The sequence below is a fragment of the Botrytis fragariae genome, assembly GCF_013461495.1.
Source record: "Botrytis fragariae strain BVB16 chromosome Unknown tig00000045, whole genome shotgun sequence".
Taxonomy (NCBI): domain Eukaryota; kingdom Fungi; phylum Ascomycota; class Leotiomycetes; order Helotiales; family Sclerotiniaceae; genus Botrytis; species Botrytis fragariae.
Window position 1 is genome coordinate 377,047 of NW_023500991.1, and position 26,353 is coordinate 403,399.

The 26,353-nt window shown below is 43.9% G+C and overlaps 5 protein-coding genes across 5 annotated transcripts; 3 read left to right on the plus strand and 2 right to left on the minus strand.

The window, feature by feature from the left end:
- Nucleotides 1–75: 75 nt before the first annotated feature.
- On the minus strand, nucleotides 76–5,448 carry Bfra_003327 (putative abc transporter protein; the record flags this gene model as incomplete). Its single annotated transcript, XM_037333737.1, has 8 exons — nucleotides 76–1,512; nucleotides 1,558–1,815; nucleotides 1,870–2,667; nucleotides 2,716–3,159; nucleotides 3,211–3,300; nucleotides 3,348–3,581; nucleotides 3,627–4,316; nucleotides 4,471–5,448. 8 exons carry the CDS (start codon nucleotides 5,446–5,448, stop codon nucleotides 76–78), a joined length of 4,929 nt encoding a protein of 1,642 aa, XP_037193824.1.
- An 8,020-nt stretch (nucleotides 5,449–13,468) lies between these two features.
- On the plus strand, nucleotides 13,469–15,891 carry Bfra_003329 (putative duf907 domain protein; the record flags this gene model as incomplete). Its single annotated transcript, XM_037333738.1, has 2 exons — nucleotides 13,469–15,777; nucleotides 15,835–15,891. 2 exons carry the CDS (start codon nucleotides 13,469–13,471, stop codon nucleotides 15,866–15,868), a joined length of 2,343 nt encoding a protein of 780 aa, XP_037193825.1. The 3' UTR covers nucleotides 15,869–15,891.
- A 1,001-nt stretch (nucleotides 15,892–16,892) lies between these two features.
- Nucleotides 16,893–18,481, plus strand: Bfra_003330 (putative atp-dependent rna helicase has1 protein; the record flags this gene model as incomplete). The annotated part of the gene is made up of 2 exons (XM_037333739.1): nucleotides 16,893–17,930; nucleotides 17,987–18,481. 2 exons carry the CDS (start codon nucleotides 16,893–16,895, stop codon nucleotides 18,479–18,481), a joined length of 1,533 nt encoding a protein of 510 aa, XP_037193826.1.
- A 1,408-nt stretch (nucleotides 18,482–19,889) lies between these two features.
- Nucleotides 19,890–22,172, plus strand: Bfra_003331 (putative acyl- thioester hydrolase protein; the record flags this gene model as incomplete). The annotated part of the gene is made up of 5 exons (XM_037333740.1): nucleotides 19,890–20,192; nucleotides 20,529–20,612; nucleotides 20,757–21,225; nucleotides 21,551–21,801; nucleotides 21,849–22,172. 5 exons carry the CDS (start codon nucleotides 19,890–19,892, stop codon nucleotides 22,170–22,172), a joined length of 1,431 nt encoding a protein of 476 aa, XP_037193827.1.
- Nucleotides 22,173–23,001: 829 nt separating this feature from the next.
- On the minus strand, nucleotides 23,002–25,143 carry Bfra_003332 (putative kelch domain protein; the record flags this gene model as incomplete). Its single annotated transcript, XM_037333741.1, has 1 exon — nucleotides 23,002–25,143. One exon carries the CDS (start codon nucleotides 25,141–25,143, stop codon nucleotides 23,002–23,004), a length of 2,142 nt encoding a protein of 713 aa, XP_037193828.1.
- Between the last annotated feature and the right edge of the window lie 1,210 nt (nucleotides 25,144–26,353).

Below are 26,353 nucleotides of genomic sequence, written 5' to 3' on the forward strand. Positions count from 1 at the left end.
GATATTTAGGGCAACTTGTATATCCTGAGTGTAGATTCGAAATTGATTCTCTCTACAGAAAAATCTTATATTTCTCTACAAGATGCCGATCTCGGCCTCTTTAGAAACATTCAAGAAAACATCATCCATGGATGGCTCTAAAATAGTATAGTCCCTCAACACCTTCGACACATTTCTCGCCCCATTTTCAGGCATTCCCTCCCCAGCTATCCTCCTCTCAATCCCCAGCACACCCTCCTTATTCACCATCAAAGTCTCCATACTCAGCATAATCCTCCCGATCATCTTCCTCTCATACGGCAGTTCAAACTCCACCTCGCCAAAAGCACACGTGAGATTCCGCACTTGTGTGCCAAACATAACCCCCAGAGCCGCCTCCAATTCCCTCTCCCTCCCAACCTCATAAGCCGCCCGCACGCGATAAAACCCTCCAAAGCGCGATCGCAACTGCGACGTCGTGCCCGAAGCCAACATTTTCTTATCGACAATGGCCACTTTCGTAGCAAGTGCTTCCGTCTCTTCCATACTATGCGTGGTGATCAGAATCGCGCGATCGTTGCTCAGCGAACGCAAGATCTTCCACAAAACGCGTTTGGCACCGGCATCTTGCCCAGTCGAAGGCTCGTCCAGCAGCAGCAGTTGCGGGTTCCCGAGGATGGCGATCGCAACCATAACTTTCCTTCTTGTGCCGCCCGACAGCTTGGTAATGAGGCGGTCGGCGAAGGTTGCTATGCCGAAGGCGCGCATCACGCCGTCGACATTCCCCCTGACGTCTCGCAGACCTTTGATACTAGCGTAGAAGCTTAGGGTTTGGCGGACGGTGAGCTCGTCAATTGCGTCATCTTGAGGGCAAACGCCAGTGTGGATTCGTGCTTGTTGGGGCGAAGCGAGGACATTGATACCATCTATGGTTATGGTGCCATGATCAGGAGTGAGGAGCCCACGGATCATGTTGATGGTTGTTGTTTTTCCGGCACCGTTGGCACCGAGAAGTGCTAAGGTTTCATTCGTGGAGATGGCGAGAGATATTTCTTGTACTGCTAGCAGTGATTTGAAGAATTTGGTTATCTTGGAGAGAACGAGGACGGGTGCACTGCTTTTTCCCTTGAGAGTCTTGAGAGGGATATCATCATCGTGCTCTACTGTTGGTACGAAGTTCGGAGACTCTCTTCCCTCAATACCAAAGTCTAATTGTGCTGGAGTCGCTGGCATCTTTCTCTTTGGAAGAAGCTTGAGAAACCACGCTGAGCTTCCAGTTTCGATATATGTGAGCACAATACTACAGAACATAATCTGTAGAATCAGATTAATGTAGACACCACCATAAAGTTGAAATGCTATGGGATGCAGATCATACCAACCTGTCTCGCCGCAGGTGATGCCGAAGTTATCGGTTGCTATAAAGAACGTTCGGAGTAGGTTAGCTGCTGGCGAGGTGAGACCAAGTATGCCTTGAATATCGAAGGTTATTTCGTATGCGTTCACAGGTTCCTTGGAATCATTGACGACATACTTTTTTCCGTTAGAATCATTCAGAAGTATGAGGGGGGCACTTACTGCGATGAGATAAACCACCATTAGCATGATGTGTACGCCAACTGCAACTGCAAACGCAGCTCTTCGGAGGAATAAAGAGCAGATGTAAAGCCCTAGGTAAGTCGCAATACAGAATAGCAGTATGGCAAAGAGGATGAATGTTGATTCATACCAGATCCGGCTATTTCCGCCCGCGAAGATAATTGCCCATGTTACGACGGACGTGATGATTCCAATGTGCATATCAAAGATCAGGTAGGCTGTCCATAGTGCTGCAGACTATTTTTATGTCAGACAAAAGCACACAATGTTCAGGTCGCTGGAGAAACTTACCGAGACTGAATTTGAATACTGCAAGGCTCTGACATTATTGATCCTCTCAAATACCGGATACATGATGCTTACACTTGTGCTACATATGAACCCAAGTGTTATGAACACTAAGAGTGGAATGGACAATGGGTCGGGACTAAACTTGACGTGTCGGAATTTGCGGTACGCTGTATTGACCTTCCTTGCCGTTCCAGTTTGTGCCGAGGAATTCGCAAGTCGATTTGTGATGATGTTCATACCTGCCATGGAGAATTCTGGATACATTCGATGAATGAGAGTGACATCGGCCGAGTCAGCAGCGAAAACACCAAATGCTGGCTCACCGTGGTGATCTTTGACCATGGAGATCATTTCTGTAAGTGAAGATGCATTGCCACGAGTAGCTAGAGCCTTCTGCTCTCCACTAATACCCTCTTTTTCAAGACTGAATGCCGAAAAATATTGTCCCATGTTCTCGACGTATATCATATTTTGAGCTTCGCCATCAAAAGCAGCCGGTGGTCCAGCAATGCTAGAAATTGCGTAGAATGCAAGGTCCTCAGCGCTGTAGAAATCAGGGGTATCCAAAGGGCCGAGAACATCGTAAGTATCAAAACTCTCTCCCAAAGACGCGAACTCTGCTCTGCTTGCATTTCGCATGGTAACGTCCATTCTATGTGTACAGAGATCAAAGCTGTCGAATTTGGCGACCGTGCTGGCTAGGGCACCGGCAATGACAATTGGGATTACGAGAGCGATTCCATAACTCATCCAGCTGTGCCGTGCTAGAAGGTAGCGTTTCTTCAGGATGACTAGAATCTTGAATGTAGTTAGTATGAGAGTTAGGCCGACGAATTGGCAACTTACTTGGTGAAGTAGCTTAGTTTGCTTCCCAACTTCAAGGGTTACCCCCTCCACACTTCCTGGGTTCAGTTCTTCGAGCTCAGTCTCCTGTCTAGATATCTGATCACCAAGTGCCACATCTCCGTTGCCATTACCATCGATCAGCGATGAATTAGTCACGTTCAAAAAGACTTGCTCTAGCGTCGGGAAGGTAACTGAGTATAAACCACCCGATAGCTCTTCCAATTCGAGAATCTTCTTTGTTGCTTCAGTAGAAGTCTTCACGTTCCAAGTAGGCATTTTGTCATTATCATTTTCATCATCTTCTTCGTAGCATGCGTCATTTTCTGTCGCGATCTGGCGGATCTTGAGGTCCAGTCCGTAGTTGGCTTTCAGTGAAGTGGGGGTGCCGGTACACACAAGTCCTCCTTTGTAGATGATTGAAATATGGTCCGCAAGAATGTCAGCCTGAGAAGAGTTAGCATTGTGAGTAGAATAAGATCTGGGCTTATTCCTCACCTCGTCAAGGAAATGTGTAGTTATCAAGATGGTGCGGCGCGAGTGACAATTGGAGATGATGTTCCAGATATTGCGTCTTGAGAGAGGATCCTAAAATCTGTCAGCAGTGGTCGAGACTTTGGATCAGCTGTAGCTACCAAGCCACTGGAAGCCTCATCGATGAAGCACATTGTGGAATCTCCCACAAATGCAATGGCAAGCTGCAGCTTTCTTTGCTGGCCTCCAGATAATGTCTCTACAGCTTGGTTAGATTTTTTCAAGATATCGCACTCTGCAAGCACATCATCTTCGCCTCCAACCACAGCTGCTCCAGTTTTAATCTTTCTCCAAAGTCTGACGTGTTCGGCAACCGTCAGTCTCTCCCAGAAAACCTACAAATATTAACTCGGCACATAACTGGAAGGAGTGATATTTACATTGTGCTGGGGGCAGACGCCAAAAAACGTGGCATTTTGATTGATCTCCAGTCGAGAACTTTTGTCCGCAGGTATGATGCCCGCGATACATTTCAGCGTCGTCGTTTTACCTCCTCCATTTGGCCCGAGCAGGAAGTTAACTGAACCTGTCTTCAATTCAAGATTTAAATTGTTAACAGCGAGATGGCTGCTTCCCACAGTGCTCCATGGCCAGTACCATCGACGGCTTGCTTTAAAGGTCTTCGAAAGCTCGGTGCAGCGCACTGCAATATCACTGGACGAATTGATCTCATCGTAGGTTCTTTTCACACTCCATTTGTAGTGTTCGACTGCAAAGCACGCAGCGGTGTAAATCACAATTTGGGCACAGAAGAATACGAGATACAGGTAGCCGGTGACGTGCGGAGCGAAATCTTGACTATCAGAGGTGGTAGTAGTGGACACTGTGGACACCGTGGACTTCAGGAGCGAGAAGCTGGCGAGGTGCTCCTCGGCCCGCGCAATGTCGCCGATGAGACTTGCGTAGGTGAATGGAGGAAATAAGGCACTTAGTATTGAGATCGTGGTATAAGATGGGGTGGCACTGAACACGAACGCTACAGTGCCGAAGGCCAGCGTGAATGTGAGAATGGAAGTATAAAGTCCTGCTAGCTGGGCTTTCTTGAAAAATGAGGATAAGAACAGTGACCACTGCAATAAAATTAGCAAAGGTTATAGAGCTGAAGCTGGAACTGAAAATGTGTGTCTCAAAGGCTGCATTTGAAAGCAGTGGATCTTGAATTACGTCCCTCAAGTCTGGATTCCTGAAGAAGTTTTGATGTGATGACAGGAAACATTTGCTTACCACAGTGAGAGATGTCCCAGCTATTAGTGTGAGGAACAGGAGGAGGACATCCGAGCAACGCACGAACAGAAGCTGGGTCATGAGAATAGAGCAAATGAACCATCCTGGAGAGTAAATTGCAACAAAAGAAGCAATGGTGGAGATAATTCGAGGTGTCTTCGTGCATGTTTGTGCATCTAGAAGTTCGGTCATTCCCAGTTCTCTTTCTGATGCCACAAATAGACTGGCATGGTAGACAACACCAACCAGAGCGAGGAGAAATGCCGGAGCGACGAAGTAGTAAATTACCACAAACCAAGATACGGAATCGAGTGGTGAGCTTGAATCCGTTGCTTGGTCCCCGAAACGTCCGGACCAGGGAAGTTCCGATGGCGGAGTCGCTGTACTGAAGCTTCCAATGCTAGAATCGATAGCCCATTGTAGTGGCAGGAGGCGGTCGTTGCTCAAGGATGCATGCTCTGCATAGTCGGTACTCGATAGGCTTGTAGCGCTGTCGGTGGCGATGATATAATCAACATTGGTAGCATTGACTGAGGTGAAGATGACAGCAGCGAAGCAGTTGGACATGCCAGTCCGTGATTGTAGACAATTGTAATACAAGTCGTCCACGTCGTCAATAGTAAGCCACCTGTCCAAGCTGAGGCCTCGTACTGCAGTCTCTATGATCGAATTGAGCTCCGTTCCATTGAATCCATTCCGGCATAGAATAAGTTTCTTGAGGGGAACCCCATCCAGCGCTTCTTTCAGACTTTTAATCTGCTGTGAAGAGTCGGCAATTCCACCTTCAGCCGTCGTGGATGCAATATTGGAGAGTTTTCCACCGGAACAGAATAATGCGGTGAAAGCTATTGGCAGGATCAACGCGCGAAAGAGAGTTGCCCATGGTGATCTGAGAAAGAGGAGGAAGTTTTTCTCGATCAGTGCTAAAGTCTGACGCTTGACACGTTCACGCCATTGAGCAGTGGGAAGAAATGTCATTTTTGCTAGACAAGCGAATGTAGTATGGGGAAGAACGCACAAGTATCAGATCATCTTATGTATAAGTACTACATTGTTTAGGTTACTCCTCGCTTCCACCCAATACGATGCATGTGCCAGTAATGAGACAGACTTGCACGAATTGTAATTTGCACAGCCATGATTCAATCTAGAGGTCAACAAACTCAATTTTGTCGTGAGATGAGTAGCGTGGCAGAGAATGAGCCATCGCGGGCATGGAATAGGGTAATGAGAGTATGAGTATCGACATCTTTCCCGTATTGGGTGGGGCAGGAAGTAAGCAAGGATTCAGCCTACTCGCAGGAGAAAAACCAGACGGAATTCAATCATTCAAATGTCTATGGAGATGTTCTAACTTAATTGAATAAAAAATCAAAAAAATCAAATGAATTATTAATTTCTTATTATTAGAAAATGCTTTGAAATTCAATCTTATATAATACTGAGAGGAAACAATCGATTTACAAAAGATATTATAGAAATGCTCAAATCCCGCCTGTTTTTTCTCCTGTGAATACCTGTGAATACCTAGTCAGTTTCATCTTGAGTACAGAACACAGTCTCAAAAGCCAAGACCCTAGCGTTGCAGAACTTTGTGGAGCGCATACAAAGATCCCCCTTGATGATGAGCAGTGACAGTCTGCCAAGAAACCTTCAATCGTTGATCGGAACAACATGCTTGACTTTAAGCTTCAAATCCAGGCTTGGCATCTGATAATCTGTTTCGGGGCTCATCGTGTGAGGACTCCACCAGTAGGAAATTCTCCGATGTAAAACCGTAATGCTCTATAGATGACCTGGTAAAAGCATTATGGACAATGCTAAGACAAGCGAAGTCTCCCCTATCCGAGTATGATCACCCTCGAAGACATTCGACAGTTTGACCGCTCGTTACTGGTCTATTATCGTACTGAAGTCACATTCATGACCACATCTGTGGCTTCATAAATCACGAAAGGTCCAAACATCCACCTCATGGAGGTTGGTAAATTTAAGACCCATAGCAATGTTTGTCTCCGGCGATTCTATTACCCGCCCCACGAAGAGTACGCCATCCTGTCCCACCCTTGGGTTGAAGACGACGTAAGCCTCAGCGATCTATTGTAACTTCGTGAGGCAGTAAAGAACCCAGGATTTGCCAAATGCGAATATACTTGCACTCAAGCTTGTAGTGATTGATATGCATATTTCTGTAATCAACACTTGCTGCATCGATAAGAGGACCAACACGGAACTCACTGAGGCAATCAATTCGATGTACATGGAGCATGAGTCAGAGGCTATAAGCTATGCTTTCTTGTCGATTTGCCTGGCGATTGTCCAAGGTTGGTCGGAAAACGCACACACAAGTTCATTTCTGCTAGGTATTTGCACTGCGATTTACGTGGTGCCGAACTATTTGCATTGGATGATCCTGGAAATACCAGTAAATCCATTTCCATCCAGTACAGTCCGGTACAGTCCAGTACAATCTATTTTTCATGGAACCCACCAGTGCCCAAGCAATTGGTAAAGACCATGATCTCAGCTATGAGCGTCCTCATCGCCAAGTTCCAGAATACCCCAGATATGAGAACATTCATGCATGCCCTTGCAACTGCCCACAATTTGATCAAAATGTCAGCAGAAATAGTACAATCCACAGCAGTGAGATTTCAAAAGGACACCATTACCCACCAGTAGATCATCACGCCCAGTCAAGACCAACCAGACCGTGAAGTATTCCGCCATGGAGAGAAGAACAACAACTGCGCTCATACAAGAGACGAATGATATCGCAAAACCATTCAATCCACACGCCGACCTCGAGGCCTTGTAGGCGTTGGTGTTGACTAGCAATGCCGTATCCTTTAGCAAACCAATTACGACATCTACTCAGACATCATCTTTCTTTCAGGCACAACCTAAGATCATCGTAAAGATCACAAACTCATTCACCATGGAAAGCCGTAAGACCAAGAACCCTGAAAAGCTACAGAACCATATTGACCAAGCCATTGACCCGAGCCGAAACAAGCATCTCGAACGGATCCGAGTAGCATCAGCTAATCAACTTAAAGGTAGTAACCTCAGTGCCAAGATACCGATTAGGAACGAAGCGGAAACATTGAAGAATTCACAAACGACTTGGTCAATCGTATTGTGAGGGACGCCTTCTGTTGAACTCCCAGCATGCGCTATTCTCGCCCAAGGGATCAGGACGAGCTCGACAGACATGATAAAGTTTGATGAGATCAAAGCCGGGTTCCTTCACGATAATAGAGCTTTTATATCGAACACGGATATCAAGTTAATCGGATGGCTCTGAACATGAACTGAGCCGACATTTGTGCCGTTAAGCAATAAGTGTCAAAGTGTTGGAAAGTTACAAAATGGTAGCCAGAGGCTGCTGTTTTTCTCACCAAATTTGGTTTCTGATAATCCTGGTTTCGAATGCAGAAGGTCTCAGTAGAATGAAAGAAAAAATTCCTTCAAACACTCTTCCTTTTTTAAAACGAATTATAATTATGAATCATTATCCAACCGTTAGAATCGTATTCGGTCACAATGACCACCTTTCTAGGGCTTACAAGTCACAGTTCATAATATTCTAATCGCACGGTGTTATAACTCCGTAATCTATCTCCGCTTGTGTATCATATACACTGTTTGTTGGTGGCGTTGAGATTATGATAGCAGAATATTGCGTGAGCTTTCTCATTGCAACATTTGGATTGATGGACCAATAGTTGATCTCTCGAAATTGTTTCTCCTGCTCGATATACACATACTTATGTGTTGTAATTTCGGAGATCGATATCGTTGTATCAAGAGAATATTACGAGAGTGCTTTCGAGTTTTAGTTGGTTGAGACCTTGTGATTGATCGTAACATAAATGTACGAGATAAGATGAATCGAGAAGTAAAGTATCATGAATGAAAAAAATAACCCCAAACTTGAACTAGACGACGTTGTAATCTTTCGAACGAAAAAAGAAGACACCTTTGGAGAGATATGAAATCTTCCCAATAAGCCCACTGCAAAACCAATCATGGCAGATGTAAGAAACTAAAGAGAAAATTAAATAAGACTGAACACTAATTCAAGTCATTAACTTTCAATGAAAATAAAATGACGCTCCGCTGGCCCTCCGGGGGCCACTGCCGTGGAGGCAGACTATGCGCAATGTAATTCAAAAAAAAAAAGATAAGAGAGTATTTCACCCGATCTTCATTCTACCGTCTGATTGCTTCCTCAATTCTGCTGTCTCTTCTGTGAAGAAGAAGAAGAAGAAGAAGAAGGAAAAGAGAAAGAAGCAAAGATTTCAAACACTACTTCTCCAAACACAATACAACTGCAGAGAAAACTCCCTTCGCTCCCCAACCGAGAGAGATAGACTATATGCAATCCGATTGAAAAGAAACATATTCCCATCATCTAAATAAATCCCCAAACCCACATCCATCTACACAAGAACCCTTTTCATCCCTCTCCTATCACGTGACATTTCATCATCATCCTCATCCTCATTTCCACGCATCCGCACCCAAAATAACCGCCGGCCATCCATCACAACCCAGCATTCTATTCCAATCCCAAGCACATATATCTATCTCTCACCACCCACAGGGTTTCGGATTTCGAATTGGGTCTGAAACCTTGTTTATTTTTATTCGACCTTCAGGTAGAAATCTTCCCATGCTTAACATACATATGAGAAGGGTACACAAGTTATTACTAAAAACAAAAAAAGTAAAAGAACAGAAGAGTAAAAAGAAGAGCAGAAGTCTTCTTCTCCGATCACTTGATTGTCGGGGTGGTTTGTAGATTATTGAATGAGCGGATAGTCATCTGAAAGGAATTTCTCATGCGCCGTTGATCAATTCATCAAATTGATTTATCGGATTGTGTAACTTAACTTATCAGATCAAAGCAAATCAAATCAAATTGGATCAGAGATACGATACCATATGTTTTATACTGTCAAATGAAGTACATAGCAATGATATACACAATGTATGAAGATTTGACTCGAGAAAAGAGGATTTTGACACAACATATGTATGCGCATTGAGGGATTGAGAGTTTGAGGGTTGTTTGATCGACGGTGCTGACTCTTGGGGAATGCTAGGGATGGTGATGGGTCATGTGATGATGTGTTGTGTGATTGGTATGTGGTGTGGCGTGGGATGGAGAGATGGAGAGTTCTTGTGGTGAGTAAGTAGGTGAGTGGGTGTCTGTGATGATTGATTTTATGTATTATATTTATGTAGAATTTGGCATGGGGAGACTGTGAATGTATGATCGGAATGAAATATAGCAGGTATTCATGAGAACTCGCGAGGATCGTGAAATCATGAATCGCTGGTAAGCTCCCGGAGTCCGGACCAACTGTAGGAATTGGATAGAGGGGACAGGTGGAGGGATGGTCATTGTATGATATGGAATAGTATGGTATGATATGACACCCCAAGGAGGCTGTGCTGCGAGCGAGCATTACGAGTTCTCATTTTTGAGCTGTTTTGTTTTCCTTTGTGTTTGTGCTTGTGGATTTGATGTGTAGATTTGTACTTGGTATGCATGGCAGTCTTAAGTAGGTGACTGGGTTTGAGAGAGGAACTGCCGGTGGATTGGAGATTGTGAATTAGAGGTAGTAATGGATATTTTTGGATGTGTTTTTGGAGAGAGCGTGAATTATGTATTGTAACAAGTCAAGAACTTTGAATTGTTCTGTCTATACAGTATAGAGTTATACAGTATAGAGTCGATATTATAATTTTAGAGAGCAGGATAGATACAGAATGATTTCTCGAATACCTACCTACCCACGATGTCTAAAATCCAGAGTTTGTAAATCAATACTCTGTAAACACTACCTGGGTATGCATCTGGCTGATTTAATTTTAGACCAACCGGCCAGGCATTTGGTTGGTTGGTCTAGAAACCGGAACGGAACTGCACACGGATGTCATGATGCATGAGGCGTTGCATACTGATGGAGATGTATGTATGGTGATGTGATCATTTGGCTTGTGTTGGCTCATGGCTCGTGGCAAGTGATGTTTTGATGTTTGGATGCTGAGGATTGCCAATTCGAGAGGCTGGAGTGTAACAAGTTGGCATGAGATCGCATGAGATCGCATGAGATGGCAGATCAGATGAATATCAATGCGGCATGGGAGGAAGAGAGAACTTTGTGTTTTTCTTGGATTGGATTGATTGTATTTGATTGTGTTCGATATTGAGCTAAGTAGGTATGGACATCTAGAAACAATGCCAAGATGAACTGAGGGGTGTTTACTCGTAGGGAGATTGAATGAGATTTGGTAGGATTGGGAGAATACGAGAAGAATACCCAGGTAAGTATCGGAGGGGTACGTCCTAGGTGAGTATGAGATGGTTTCATTGGATTGGATGAAATGAAATGGGATCATGTATATGGATGGGTTCATTTGATTCATGTGAGGTTATTTGGATTTCAGCTGCTTCTTTCCCCAGTAGGTACATATTATATGCAAGACACATAAGTATGAAAGAAAAAACGATCGATACACATCTGAAATCAACGTCGTTCTTCAGCTGTTTGCAGTCGTGAGGATTGTGTTCCATATCACACATCTGACGGTTGAGGAGTTAGAGAATTGCATCCTGGGTATTAATTATCCATTGTATTCTACGATACTCCATATTGGAGAGAAAACTCTAACCAACCATCCACGTAATCACTGAATCAGACTGTCATTCCATCACCACGATGAATATTTGGCAGCAATTTCAATTTCTGTTTCAATTTCTCCTCGTTGCTCAGATTTCTAGATTTCTTGATACAGATACTCCATATGTTACAAAAGAAGGACCCAAATTACGGAGCATCCATCCATTTTTCCCTCTCCATTCTTTTCTTAGAGATCTCCATGCGCCCAGAGTTCCGTTGCATCTTGCATATCTTTTGCCCCTGTTTTGGGGGTGATTTTATACATTACTAGGTACCTTCTTCTAGCCCTGTCGATGTTGACCCCTGGAATCTTTGGGGGGGGATTGTGAGAAAAGATCCCCATCTTCCGAGAGGGAGATTGGGTCTAGACAAGGGGAGAGGGTGAGTGAGTTATTACATAAGTGAGCAGAGAGGGAGAGGGAAGGGAAGAAGAGGGAATGGAAGTGAGAAGGTAGTAAAAGTAGGTAATTAATTCTACGGCAAATGGAAAATAGGGAAATGGGAAAAGAGATTCCTTCTTATACTCTCTGTATTTCCGAGAAGGGATTCGTGTTAAATGATATCCTGTTTTGATATTGCTACGAAATACACATTGTAGGTATGTGCGGCAAGATGCAATACATTCAATGTATCCTTTCCTATCTGATGCATCCTTCATAACTCAAATCAACCCGGTACACGAATTCCGTAGTCCAAACACCCGTAGGTATACACGCAATATACGACAACAGCATACGATGCCTCTCATCTCATCTCAATCTTATAATATCAACTCAGCCACCTCTGATTAATCACGCTCGTCACTCTAATTTTGAAAAGAGTGAAAGAAGGAGAGAACGAAGGAGAGAGAGAAATTGTACGGAATCCACGGGGATACTTGGGTACTCTTGGGTAGCAGAGAACGAATAGTATTTATTCTCTTGGATTAACTTTCTCTCAGGTGGAAGGTTAGGAACGTTGTGGTTAACTGGCATCGAACAGGTAGTCGGTCTATTAGATCCAACTGGAAACTGGAATGGATGGATGATAGAATGAATGAACAGGAACCATTGATCAAGTAAATAATAATTGACAATTCTTCGTCTCATTCTTATTCACAATATCGATACTCATAGTCATGCTACACTACACATTCTATCCTCATTCATGCCTACTCGTACTCGTACAAACCTACCTATTTTGCTATTCTGTGTGTGATTTCCAATACGAGGTTTCTCTACATTACCTACATTACCTACATTACTTGTACATTATTCCTACCTGGTACGCATTTTCCAAGCTCAAAGGCCTAGTAACCAAATCCATTGATTGGGTATCAGACCCTTCATTCCTCCCTTTAATAACAATTCTTACTCGTCACCACCTGGGCGTCTCTTACATATTACACATTACTACTCAAAAACGAGAGAAGAGAGAAGAGAAGAGAGAAGAGAGAGAAGAGGGAAGAGAGGAAAGAAAAGAAAAAAAGATTACAGTTCGACCATTCACTTAATTCATACCTAAAACCTTACTAAACCTTGAAACTTTATTATCTTTCACCTCACTCATTCACTACCTTGTTATTACTACTACTACTACTACTATTATTATTATTATTATCATCTTACCTCACACTACACCATTTACTACTACCACCTTAACTCTCACTACTACCAAAAACTACGCCTCCACCACCACCTCCATCCTCCTCCGCCTCTCTCCTCCATTTCATTTTCCTCTTTTTTTAACCTTTTCATCAACCACCACCACCACCACCACTACTACCACCCACTCCTCAAAATACCTCCTAAATTCACAAATCGACGACCACCAACAGACCAGGTCATCAACCTAGTCGTCGACCTCCTTTCGTTATTTCTCTCTTCTTCCGACAAACAACTCGTCGTCATTTCTATCTCTCTTCGCAGAGATACATTTACCCTCGTTTATCAACAAAAAATCCCTCGTGAGCTGGATCTACGAAATTACTTACGGTCGCTAATCATTCCAAGTCTGTCAATGATTCAATAATAGAATCTTTGTCGGCCTTTTTGGAGTATTGAAGAAAGAAACAGTGACGAAACCATTCCTCATTCACCGATTACGATATTTACCAACACGATCCATCAATTGAATTATCCCATCGAAAGAAGGTCATATACAAAGGGGTTGCGATTAAGGAAATATTGAAGGAGGGAAATACAATTCATTACTCAGTACAAAGCTTCCTCTTCGCACAATAAAAAAGGCTTCGGGTGTTACGGAATTCATTCTTCTTACATTAAAGCCTTCATAGGCTCCTTTTAATATTGCGATCTTTCAACATGCGACCGACATTCTCATCATCACCATGGGTCTTATTGACTTCATTTCTTACCCTCTTATCATTCGCATCAGCATCCACTCGATTAATTGAATCCAAGTCCTTGAACGCGTGTCAAGACAACTCGAGTTTCACGGCAACACTGTTCGATGTCGTCTTCACACCTGGAAATTTAACCTTCACGTTCGATGTAGTGGGTGTTTCTTCGATTCAAGGAAATGTTACTTTCGATGTCGAGGTCACGGCTTATGGATATCCCATTTTAAATAAGGTCATCGATCCATGTACTTCTGGATTCTCTGGTCTCTGCCCAATGAGTACTGGTCAAATCGATATTCAATCTAACATCGTTGTCCCTCAATCTACCGTCGATAGTATTCCATCAATCGCATACGGAGTACCGGATTTAGATGCTAATGTTAAAGTTATTATCAATGGTACAGCGAACCCAGATGTGAGTTTGGCATGTGTCGAAGCTCAATTGTCAAACGGACAAACAGTCGATCAAAAGGGTGTAGGATGGGCAACTGCTGTAATCGCTGGATTGGCTTTGGTCGCTTCTGCTGTAACATCTGGATTGGGTCATTCAAACACTGCTGCTCATGTAGCATCCAATGCCTTGTCACTCTTTGGATACTTCCAAGCCCAAGCTATGGTCGGACTCACGGCGGTTCCTCTTCCACCCATTGTTCAATCGTGGACTCAAAACTTTGATTGGAGTATGGGTATCATTGAGGTCGATTTCATGCAAAGCATTGCAACTTGGTATCAAAAGTCTACTGGTGGAACTCCAGCAACACTCTTGAACACTTTGACCACTACCTCCGTTCAAGTCGAGAAACGTTCGATCGGAAAGAGATCGGTCGAACATACCATTAAACTTCTTACTCGAGCACACGAAGTCTTGACGAAACGAGCAGATACCACTACAACAACCGGTTCATATCTGGTCAAAGGTATCAAGAGAGTAGCATTCCGTGCCGGTATCGAATCGACCAATTTATTCTTGACTGGTCTTGCTTTCTTCTGTATTTTCATTGTTTTCACCATTTTATTTGTTGCATTGTTCAAGGGATTCTGTGAACTTGCGGTTAGAATGAAGTGGATGAAGTCGGACAAGTTCCTGGATTTCCGTAATGGATGGTTCACTGTTCTCAAGGGTATCATGTTCCGCATGGTTCTTATTGGATACCCTCAGATGACCATTTTATGTCTTTGGGAATTCACCCAAAATGATTCGCCCGCAGAGATCGTTTTGGCCATTTTCTTCTTCTTTGGTATGACAGGTACTCTCGCTTGGGCAGCTATGAAAGTTGTTCGAATCGCGAAAAGATCGGTTTTGATGCACAAAAATCCAGCTTACATTCTCTACTCTGATCCTTCGGCTCTCAACAAATGGGGTTTCCTTTACGTCCAATTCAGAGCAACGGCTTACTATTTCATTCTCCCAACATTGTTTCACATTTTGATCAAGGGAATGTTCATCGCATTTGGACAAAACGCATCTACCGTTCAAGCTATTGCCCTTCTTTTGATTGAAGCAGCGGCTTTAATTGGAGCTAGTGTCATTCGACCATGGATGGACAGAAGTACTAATTCTTTCAATATCGCCATTTGTGCTATCAACTTCTTAAATACTATTTTCCTTTTGGTTTTCACGGATATCTTCAATCAACCAGGTATCGTCACTGGTGTGATGGGGGTTATCTTCTTTATCATCAACGCAGTCTTTTCCTTGGTCCTTCTCATTCTTGTTTTACTTGCTACGATCTATGCTTTTGTTCGCAAGAACCCAGATAGTCGTTACTTGCCAATGACTGATGATCGTGCATCATTCATCAAGTCGAACACTGGCTTGACTACCGAGTTGGATGCTTTGGGAGCTACTGCTAGAGGCGATAAAGCGGGATACAAACACAACCTCGATTTAGATGATGACAACGATTCATGGTCTTCGGATTCCATGAGAAACCCAGCAAATACACCACTTCCACCTTCTACAGCCGGTACCGGAGCATATAGAGATACGAATCCATCAGTTAGAGAAGCACCTAATTCACCTATCGATCCTTCGGTTCCTCTTTTCCCAGCAGCTGGCTCCCGTGGGCCGCCCCCAAATTATCAAGATGGACGACCAAACAGCAATGCTCCGTTGATGTATGGAAGTGATAGATCGAACAACGCATCGCCAGCTCCATATAGAGATAATCAATCGACATCTAATTTGTCGACAGGATATAGGTCACAAAACAGTGGTAGTCCTGCACCAGGGGGGTTCAGACAACAGAATCAGAACCAGAGCAATGCTAGGTAAGAATTTTACCTTGATAGATTTCAGATGTGGACATAAGCTAATCAATATAATAGTCCTTGGCAACGTGGAGCAGGTTATGATCATTAATGAAGGGGCTTCATAAAAAGGCGTTGAGAATTGAAATATATTGGCTGATAGATGGTAGTTGGGAACGTTTTTACACGTAAAACAAACACCATCAAAGAGGAAATATTTTGGGGTTGGAAGGTGTTATTTTGTAATTCTCTTGTTCGATTCGTTTTTTTTTTGCATTAGGATCATAAAGTCTTAAGTGACATAGTACTCTTTTCAAGAGTGGATTTTCTTTATCTTTGCCTTGCTTTTTGGTTCAGTCTTGCAATTGGGCTTTTTTCTTGTGTTGGGAATGGGATTCGGAGGGAGGTTATTGAATTGGTCTGTTTCATTTGTGCTTGTTGGATGGTGAGGAAGAGATGGTATGGAGGATGAATGGTGAATATGGGAGAGATGTCGATAAAGGTGTGGACTGCAGTGGCGGATATATGTGAAGGGATAGATGGACTTGAAGGAGGGGATTAAGTAAAGGAATAGAGTGGAGGCTGGGGAGGAGGTGGGAGAGGGGAGAGGGGAGATAGGTGGATGAATGAATAGGTGATGAGAGAATTCGAGATAGGAAGGAGAATAAACAAACCTGTATAAAAGAATCAAATACACAATACACACAATTACAATCAACAATCAATTGTGAGAAGTATGAAAATCAGAATGAGGATAAGAATATGAATGATCTTCTGTTCTTGGATTGTGAAAGGGGAAGGGTTGGGGAAAGGGCCATGGATCTATAGAGGAGAGGATACAAGGGGAAAAAATTGGGAGTGGGAAAAGATGATGTTTCGATTTCGATTTTGTAATGTGTGAAATAGAATCTCAACATGCCTCGAGCATGTCTGTCTAGAAGGTCGAATTATGTGCTCACGTGACTCACTCGAAATCTCACACTAACTGTGGATTAAACTTCGACCAATGGATAAGCCCCAATGCAAATTCTTATCTCAACTTCTTAGCGTATAAAAATAATTTTCAATCGCTTTCGTCAAGTTTGACTTCGCATCCATATCAATCTCACTGCACGAATTCACAATCAACATTCAAAATGGGTTCCACAACCGATTACCAAAGTGATGTAGAGGTGGAGGTGGACGAGAATAAGCACTTGACTTTACCAGATGTCGGAGATGCGTCGTCGGTCGAAAAGTTCTCAGAACTTAACCTTTCTGATAAAACCATGAAGGCCCTCGTCGAAGACATGAAATTTGAGACGATGACCGAAATTCAACGAAGAGGTATTCCACCACTATTGGCAGGGAGAGATGTTCTCGGTGCTGCAAAGACGGGTTCTGGCAAAACATTGTCATTCTTAATTCCTGCGGTTGAGATGTTACATTCGTTGCGATTCAAACCAAGAAACGGTACTGGTGTTATCGTCGTTTCACCTACAAGAGAATTGGCATTGCAAATTTTTGGAGTCGCGAGGGAAATCATGGCTCATCATTCGCAGACTTATGGTATTGTCATGGGTGGCGCAAATCGAAGAGCAGAGGCGGAGAAATTGGCAAAGGGAGTCAATCTTTTGATTGCTACACCAGGACGACTTCTCGATCATTTACAAAATACACAAGGATTTGTTTTCAAGAACTTGAAGGCATTGGTTATCGATGAGGCAGACAGAATTCTGGAAGCTGGTTTCGAAGATGAGATGAAGCAAATCGTCAAGGTTTTACCAAAGGATGATCGTCAAACCATGCTCTTTTCCGCAACACAAACTACCAAAGTCGAAGATCTCGCAAGAATTTCCCTCCGTCCAGGACCTCTTTACATCAATGTCGATAACAAAAAGGAACACAGTACAGTTGAAGGTCTCGAACAAGGCTACGTCGTATGCGATTCCGATAAACGATTCCTCTTACTCTTCTCTTTCCTCAAGCGCAACCTTAAGAAGAAGATCATTGTCTTTTTCTCCAGTTGCGCTTGTGTTAAATATCATGCCGAACTCCTCAATTATATCGATCTACCCGTTCTCGACTTGCATGGCAAACAGAAGCAACAAAAACGTACAAATACCTTTTTTGAATTCTGCAATGCTAAACAAGGTACACTTATCTGCACAGACGTTGCAGCTAGAGGTCTTGATGTAAGTTTTATCACGCAATTTATTCTCAATCGACAAAGCTAACGTGTGTTCAACAGATTCCTGACGTAGACTGGGTAATTCAATTCGATCCTCCCGATGATCCAACAGATTATATTCACCGTGTCGGTCGAACTGCTCGAGGTAGCGACGGAAAGGGACGTTCCCTTCTCTTCCTTCAACCATCTGAAGTTGGTTTCCTTACTCATCTCAAGACTGCTCGTATCCCCGTTGTCGAATTCGAATTCCCAGCATCAAAAATCGTCAATATCCAAAGTCAACTTTCCAAATTAATCGCACAAAACTACTATTTAAATAAGAGCGCCAAGGAAGGTTACAAGAGTTATCTTCAAGCTTACGCAAGTCACTCCCTCCGAAGTGTCTTTGATGTGGGAAAGTTGGATCTGATCAAGGTCGCTAAGAGTTTTGGATTCGATGCTCCTCCAAGAGTAGACATAAATATCTCGGCAGGAATGAAGGATACCGCGCAGAAGAAGAGACCTTACGGAAGTCAACCTAAACAAGGAGGTACATATAAGAAGAGGAAGTTTTAGGCGATGCGATATGGAGAAGCTGGATGCATTGTTTTATTGTAGGCAAGGTGTTTTTTAGGTGGGAAAATCATGTGGGCTTTGTTTGTTTGGGCTTTAAGGGGGGTTTATATCGAATAATTTTTGATTGATGCAATTCTTTTTTCCTACTGTGATTTGGATTTCGTTGTTGCGTGATCTGCCTTGTGAGGATGTGAATGGTGAATTGTGAATTGAGGGGAGAGAGGTTTGCTTGATTGAGTGTAAGGTGTATGTCTCTTGAACATATCTTGACGAAAGCGAAACTTCCTAGATTGATACATGAGAAGAATTTACCTACCTTCTTGGGTACATGTATGTGCAAAGATGTGATCTGTCTGTACTCACCTGGGCATATATACTTATACTTGTGTGTGAAACGTATGTGATTGAGAAGATATCATTGAGGAGATGTGATTGATGTCGGATTTCAAAATTGTATTTATTGGATTGGATTGGATTGGACTGTGATGCAATCGATATAATAGAGGTAAACAAAGAGGAGATTTTGCGGGTATTGTTATTTGTTTTTTTGTTGGATGGCTGGGAGATAGGTAGGTAGGTAGATAGATAGATAGATAGGTAGGTAGGTTAGATTGATTGGTTAGGTTGGCGTATATATGATAGTTAGGTACTAGGTATTCATATGTATAAACACCATTCTACTCTTTCCTCATCACGGCGCTCATCGAAAAACAACCATCAGATTACAAAATGTGCAGACACCGGATACCTCCCAAGCGGGCTGGTGGGATCGGTGGGTAGGCGAGGTAGGGACTGTGGATAGCCGGGAAAACATTTATGCTTGTTTGCTGGGGGAGTGAGTAGTGAGTAATACGGTAAGTAAGTACACTAGGGACGGAAAAAATAGGATATCACATTCCAGCCCGAAATCGTCGAAATCGAAATTATAATGAGTTGTGAGATTATATTTCTGGCGTGCGGGTTTGGATTTTCTGTTTACGGTGGAGTAGTAGAGTAGGTTCCTTAGATCGGCTATCGTGCCTAGGTTATGTATGTATGTATGCATGTATGTATGTGGCCAATCCCGTATTCTTCCGTGCTCAGGTTGTAGCCGAGTGGTGGGGGGATGTGTGGTGTAGAGATCTAGAGTTTCGCGACTCCTGTGTCTGTTTGTTTGTGTAACCTTGATTGAGTGAATAGGTCGATAAATCAGTCATTCGATAATTCGATACTTGTCATACGTACGTTCCGTTACGATACCTACATAACTGACTGACTGACTGATCGGCTGGCTGCTGGCTGATTGATACATACTATATTTTTATTTTTATTTTTATTTCTATTTCTATTTCTATTTCTATTTCTATTTCTATTTCTATTCTACTCCTGAGTCCCGAGAATGACAAGTATAGCGAGATTAAAGATTCAGATGCCGATGAAATCGTTAGGGCGATTGCGGATGCGAGCGGGAAATCAGGTTCGCAATGGTTATGCGAGGAATTTTTCGACAGGTATGAGGAGGGAAACAGATGGTGTGTATAGGGAGTTGACGGCGATGAGGACAAGGGTGCCGTTTATTGAGGCTTTTAGGAGAGAGGAGGCGAAGAAGGCGGGGAGGGATGTGGAGGAGGGGGAGGAGGAGAAGGTGGGGGGTGAGAAGGAGAAGGTGGTGCAGAGAGGAGAGGGAGAGGGATTGGAAATGAAGAGCATGAGGGATAGTTTTCATAGGGTGGTGAGTCTTTTCCTTTGTTGTTGTGTATGGGTTTTTGGGAAGTTGGGGGTGTGGAGAGTGGAGAGTGGAGAGTGGGGGATTGGGTGGTGGGGAGATGAGATGAGAGATGAAATTGAGTTTGGAAAAGGGGGAAGGATGAAGAGGGGAAGAGAGAGGAGAAAAGAGGAGAAGAGAAGGTGTGAGGTCATGTGATATTTGATGTTTGAAGTTCGATATCAAAGGGGATTGATAATCTTGGGTTCTCGAGGATCTTATTTTTTCACAACAAGGATCCATGGAGTAGGGGGAATGAGGAAAGAACAAGAGAGTTAGATGCTAACGATATGTGCTTTGTAGATTTTACCATTAGCAAGCGATCCTTGGCTTTTGGATAATTATATCACGGCAAGTGGACATATTAGATTGGGAGCTATTTTTATGGTGAGTTTTTTTCTTTTTGTTTTCTATTTGTTGGGTGAGTTGGAAGGAATCTTACAAGGGGTTTGTGAGAACTCATGAAAAGCGAAGAGATGAGACGCACGAATGGGAGGAAGATAAAAATATACCTACCAACACCCACATCAGGACCTCGATGCCCTCGCCGGAGTAATCTCCTACAAACACACCGGCGACCGCGTCATGACCGTCACCGCTGCCGTCGACCGCATCACGCTCTCTCGCCCCCTCCTCGAAATCTGCGATCTCGAATTATCCGGCCAAGTGACCTTTGCCACCGGGCGCTCCAGCATGGAAGTCTCGCTGCAAGTATGCAAAGTCCCGTCTGTCGGACAGGAAAATCAACCTAGGAGGAAAGAAGATGTTTTCATGGAATGTGCGTTCACGATGGTGTCGCTAGATCCGGTTACGAAGAAAGCGGTGAGGATTGCGGGGGTGAGGCCGGAGGGGGAAGTGGAGGAAAGTTGGTTTGAGAGAGGCAGGAAGAGTTATGAGAAGAAGAAGAGGGAGTTGGGACGGGGGTTGAGGAGTATGGAACCGGATGATGAGGAGAGTGATTTGATTCATAGGTTGTGGTTGAAGACGTTGGATTATCATGGTATGTTGCATTTGGTTCTTCTTCCTTTTCTTTTTCTTTTCTTTTTGTGTTGAAGGATTCTGTTCGGATTCCGGGCAGGTGTGGTGGGGAATGAAGATGGAAGCTCTGTCGTTGCATTGCGTTTCATTTTGATGGCTTGTTTGGAATGAGCAAGCAGGGAAAGTTCCTTTGATATTTTTATACATCAATTATATTACCCCAGCCATCTCCCACCAACCCCTTCATCCTCTACCCCCTTCGTCTTCAACTTCTACCTCCTCTACCTCTACCTCACCCCCACAAGAAACCAAACCAAATCAACCCACCACCCACTAATCATCCCTAGACCCCAACACCCCCTCTCTCCTCCCCAAAACCTGCACTCGCATGTCCAACTCTACCATCCAATCCGTGCAAATCATGCAGCCCCAATACCGTAACCGCCACAACTTCATGATCTTCGGCGGTTTCCTCCTCAAATCCACTTTCGAACTCGCATTTACCTGCGCATCGGCCATTTCGCATTCGCGTCCTATTTTCCTGGGTCTGGATCCGAGTACTTTTGAGAATCCTGTGCCCGTGGGTAGTGTGCTGTATGTGAGTGCTACGCTGGTGTATGGGAATCGGCCGCTTGTGAGGGGGAGGGGGATGCGGAGACAGAGACAGAGGCGGAGACGGGGAAAGGAAAGAAAACGAGGGTACAGATAAGAGTCGACACGAAGGTTAAGAATGTAGAACATGGCGAGACGAAACCGACCGGACAGTTTAATTATACGTTTGAGGTGGAGGGGGAGGTGCAGGTTTTGCCGGAGAGTTACAGGGAGTTTATGGTTTATTTGGATGCGAGGAGGAGGAGTAAGGGGAGGGTGGAAGAGAGGGGAAAGGAGATGGGAGAGGGGAATGCGAAGCCGGGGAAGGGAATTGATGTACTTGGGGCTGGGGGAGATGGAGGGTTGAAGGTTTTGTGAGGGGTCAGGGGGTGGGGGGAAAGGTGCGGTTGGTGATGGTGATGGTAGTTTGTAGGTAGGATGTGATTTTTTTTCTTTCTTAAAAATATAAAGATAAATTTATATGTAAATGATAAAGACAATTTGTAATACTGGTTGATAGATGGGATAAGTAAGTGAAATTGAAATTACTGTTGAGAAGACCGAGCATGAAATTTACCACGGAGAATAATATAGAGGGGAAGGGGTAAAAGTATCGGAATCTAGATAGGGTCGATGTGGCGAATCTATTATTATTATTATTATTATTATTATTATTATATAGTAGGTATATATGGTATGTAACAATGCGACTAGGAATAAATATTAGGTTTATGCTTTTTGGAGAAAAGTGTATGATATCACGGATCGCATTCAATCGCAATGCGATCACTCATGTGCACGATCATGTGTATGTACACCACACGGGGATTTCCGTGACACTATAATAGTACTCTTAGTAAAATCTCCGGTAGGAATATAGAAAGAGAGATTATCTCTCAGTCTCTCCGAAGATAATCTAATAAAAAGTCTATCAGTCCACTTTGGCATAAAGGTCTACATAAATAGATGGTTTCTTTAATATATAAAGCTTCATACTTAACTCAAATAGTAATTTTTTTACTTAGTTACAACTGCTCTGATCTCAATCTACTACTTGTCGCTCTCCACATAAACCCTTCCACGTGGCTCCCGAAGGCACGCCGTAACACTGCCTTGGACGACTCAAATCAGACTGCCAAATCATAAAAGCTGCATGGTGTATTACTCTGATTCAAATGAAGAACACCGATACCTGTGTGGTGTGACCCTAGCCTGATTTTGAAGGTTCCATAAAGCCTTTCACATCCAAAGAGTACTTGTTGTTCTCGTCCATTTGCAGCCGCCCAGTCACCTGCAGCGACAATCCCTCTGGATGAGAGACTACTGTCTGGTATAACCGGGTATATGCGCTGGCTTCTTCCTTGGTAGGTGGCATGGGCACCTTCGCCACGTTATCCCATTCGAGCTTGCTACCTGCCAGGAACTGATTAAGAACCACTTCAGATCGAGTCGATGTACCGGATAGTGTTAATTGCCTGCCATTCTTGGTAACTACACCAGTGAGTGTCATCTCAATGCCGCGCATAGTGTACGTGCCACCGTCGATCTCGAAGAGCTCCCTCCGCCATACTTCAATATCGGGCAAAATGTCATCGTGAAGGTAAACGAAGGCAACTGAGATGGTCGCATTTGGTCTTGGAAGGACGGTCTTGATATCTTTGATGTTGTTCAGTGCTTCATAAGCTCCGCCCCAGCAAGCACCGAGACCGTAGGGACAGGTGGGCGTAAGACCAACAATGACAGGTGGCCCGTCCTGTTCCGAGACGACCTTCTGATTGCGCATCTCAAGGGACACGCCGATATTTCTCTCCAAAACAGCATTTTGTGTCGATAACCCAGGGGGCAGTTGTGGTTGTACAGGTATCAAAATGTCCGGCCTGAGCAGCATGATAGGCGCCACTGCTGGTACGCCTTCCTGACTCACAAGGAAAAGCATGTAATGACCTGGTGGAGCCAAAAAATGATTCTTTGGTGCTTCTATGGTGACCTCTGTCCCACTGGCTGCAAATTTCAAGAATTGGAACGATTGGTTCATGTTGTGTGAATGAGTGACAGATCCAAGCCGTGTCCAGCTCACCTTGCCAATCACATCGTGTTCACCGACTGTGACTTTGAATTTCTGGCCATAGTCGACAACCTCTGGCGGTTTACTAATGGTCGGTCGTTCGCCTTTGAACAAATAAGGTGGGCTGAATATCTGAGCGGTGGTCAGAGTGTGTTCAGGCTCGTTGGGTCTCTTTTGATTGTCCGGATCGTATTCCCCACCACCAGCTGAAAGAACTGTGCCATCGGGCAGTAGTAGTGCGGTGTGGTGGTAGCAGCGATCATCGTCCTCCGGGGCCATCGTGGACCATTTAGTAGAAGTAGGATCCCACAGCTCAGGCTCATGTACGGGCTGACCCGGAGACAAGTCATTGAAGCCTAACCCTTTGGTTCCTCCAGTTACAAGCACAGTGCCATCGGGCAACGTAGTAGCAAAGGAATGTCGGCGCCCATGGCCGATTTCAGTCGTATATTCCCAGCGTGGCTTTGGGTCGTTTAGATCAATGATCTCTACAGCATTGGTGGGAGGAACAGCATCACCACCTCCACCACCAACGTAGAGAATCTTGCCACTATCATACATAGTTGAAGCGGCGTACTCGCGCTGACCTGCATTGCGGAATGGCGAATCGGCATCGCTCGACCATTCACCATGGCCACCATGAGCATTCATATCAAGAAAACGAGAGCTTCTCAATGGGCCTGCCATGAATATTCTTCCGTCTGGAACGTGGTAAAGCCGCGGGTAAAGAGCGAAAATATCAACGAGAGGCGTTTGGACTATGCCCCATGTACTTGAATGTGAGTCCCAAATCTGGGGGACCAGGTTGATCACAGGGTTTGTGACATCTTGTGAGCTGCCCGACACAACAAGGCCTCTACCATCAGACAAAGTTATAGCAGAGGGATACCAGCGACCTGCAGCCATCATAGGCATTACCGTCCACCTATCTTGGAAGGGATCGTAAACACAAGCTTGGTCTTCCCCGAAGCCATCCAGGACATGTCCACCAAAGATAATCAAGGTACCGTCTGGTTGGAACGTGTGCCCGGAACAGAAGAGATTCACAGAAAGCTCGTCTTCGTTCATCGGGTCTTGAGTGGTGCGCTTACTCTCTAGGGTGTTGATATCCAAGATGTAGACGTGGGTTTTGTGCTCATTGAGGGTCCAATAATCCATGCTGTGCACAGCAGAGCGTCGACCCCAGTAAAGTACCTTGCCAGTCGGTAGTAGGTGAAGGTGAATAGCGCAATTTCCAAGTTGGAATTTTGGTGCCCATTCTCCGTAGACGGTTTTGTCGCTCATGTTTGCTTCGAAGTGGGGTTGAAGCCCGGGTGTGTGAGAAGGTTGTATTGGCGACACTCAAGTAGTGAGTGTGGCAAAACAACTAGGAAATTGACCTGAGGAGGAGGAGCTCGGAAGAATCTGCGTCGTAAAAGAAGAGGAGATGGTCTGTATGATAAATGAAATCTTATGTCCATTTTCACGACTTCGTCGCGTACATCTCGGCGCTTCTCTTTCAGCTTCTAAAAGTCTCCTTCCGCAGCAGAGAACGGCCCGGATCGAGTGCGGGGAGCGGATTGGATCAAGTGTGAAGTAAAGATTGGCTCGGATCGAGTGACTGAACGGTTGAATTGTGAAGCGGGGAAGCTGTGTGATGGCGCTGCAGATTGCATTTTACTGTATGCACGCTTTTTTTCGTGAGCAAGTTTCTCATAGACGCTTTGGTTTATTTTCACTCTAACTGAGTAATGGAAGCACATATTGCATCAGATATGCAATGCAAGAAGACTTTTTGGTATGAACTCATATTTTAAATATGATCAAAATCAAAGCATATGAAAAAGGTGTGACAAGTATGAGCCAATAAGGTCATTTATCATTAGACTAGTTATTGCCAACATTCCTTTACTGATTGTAAGATTATGAGGTAGAAATGTATTGATTTAGATTTATCTGAAGACCTAGAATATAGGGAAAGCAGCTGGTTGCCATCCTCAATATTATGGCAATAATCGGGAATAGAGCTCCGTAAAAAGGGGTCTAAATCTAAGCTAGGGGTCGTCGGCCCCTCCCGCGGAGTAAACGGCGAATAGCCTCAGATCTAGGAATCTAGATCTCATACTAATCATAGTATCTAAATTGTTATCGACTGCGGGGTAAGCCAAATCATCAATCACTATACTATACTCGTACAAGCTTAGAATTAATGTTTGTACAATACACCGACATTGGTGTCAAATAAATTGTGGTTATCCTATGATAGCCCTACATATGAGACAAGCTGAACAATACAGTATAGAAAAGAAATACTGGCTAACCTGGAGCCGAGCCATTAAAGCCCAACCCTTTGGTTTCTCCAGCCACAAGCACAGTATCATTATACTATATAGTAGTAAAACGATTATTGGTGAAACGCTCTAGCATTCTAGGACCAAGATCCAACACATTATCAGGTAGTACCATGTACGCAACGTCTATAGAGATAAGTAATATTTGATTTATGTTATCTGAC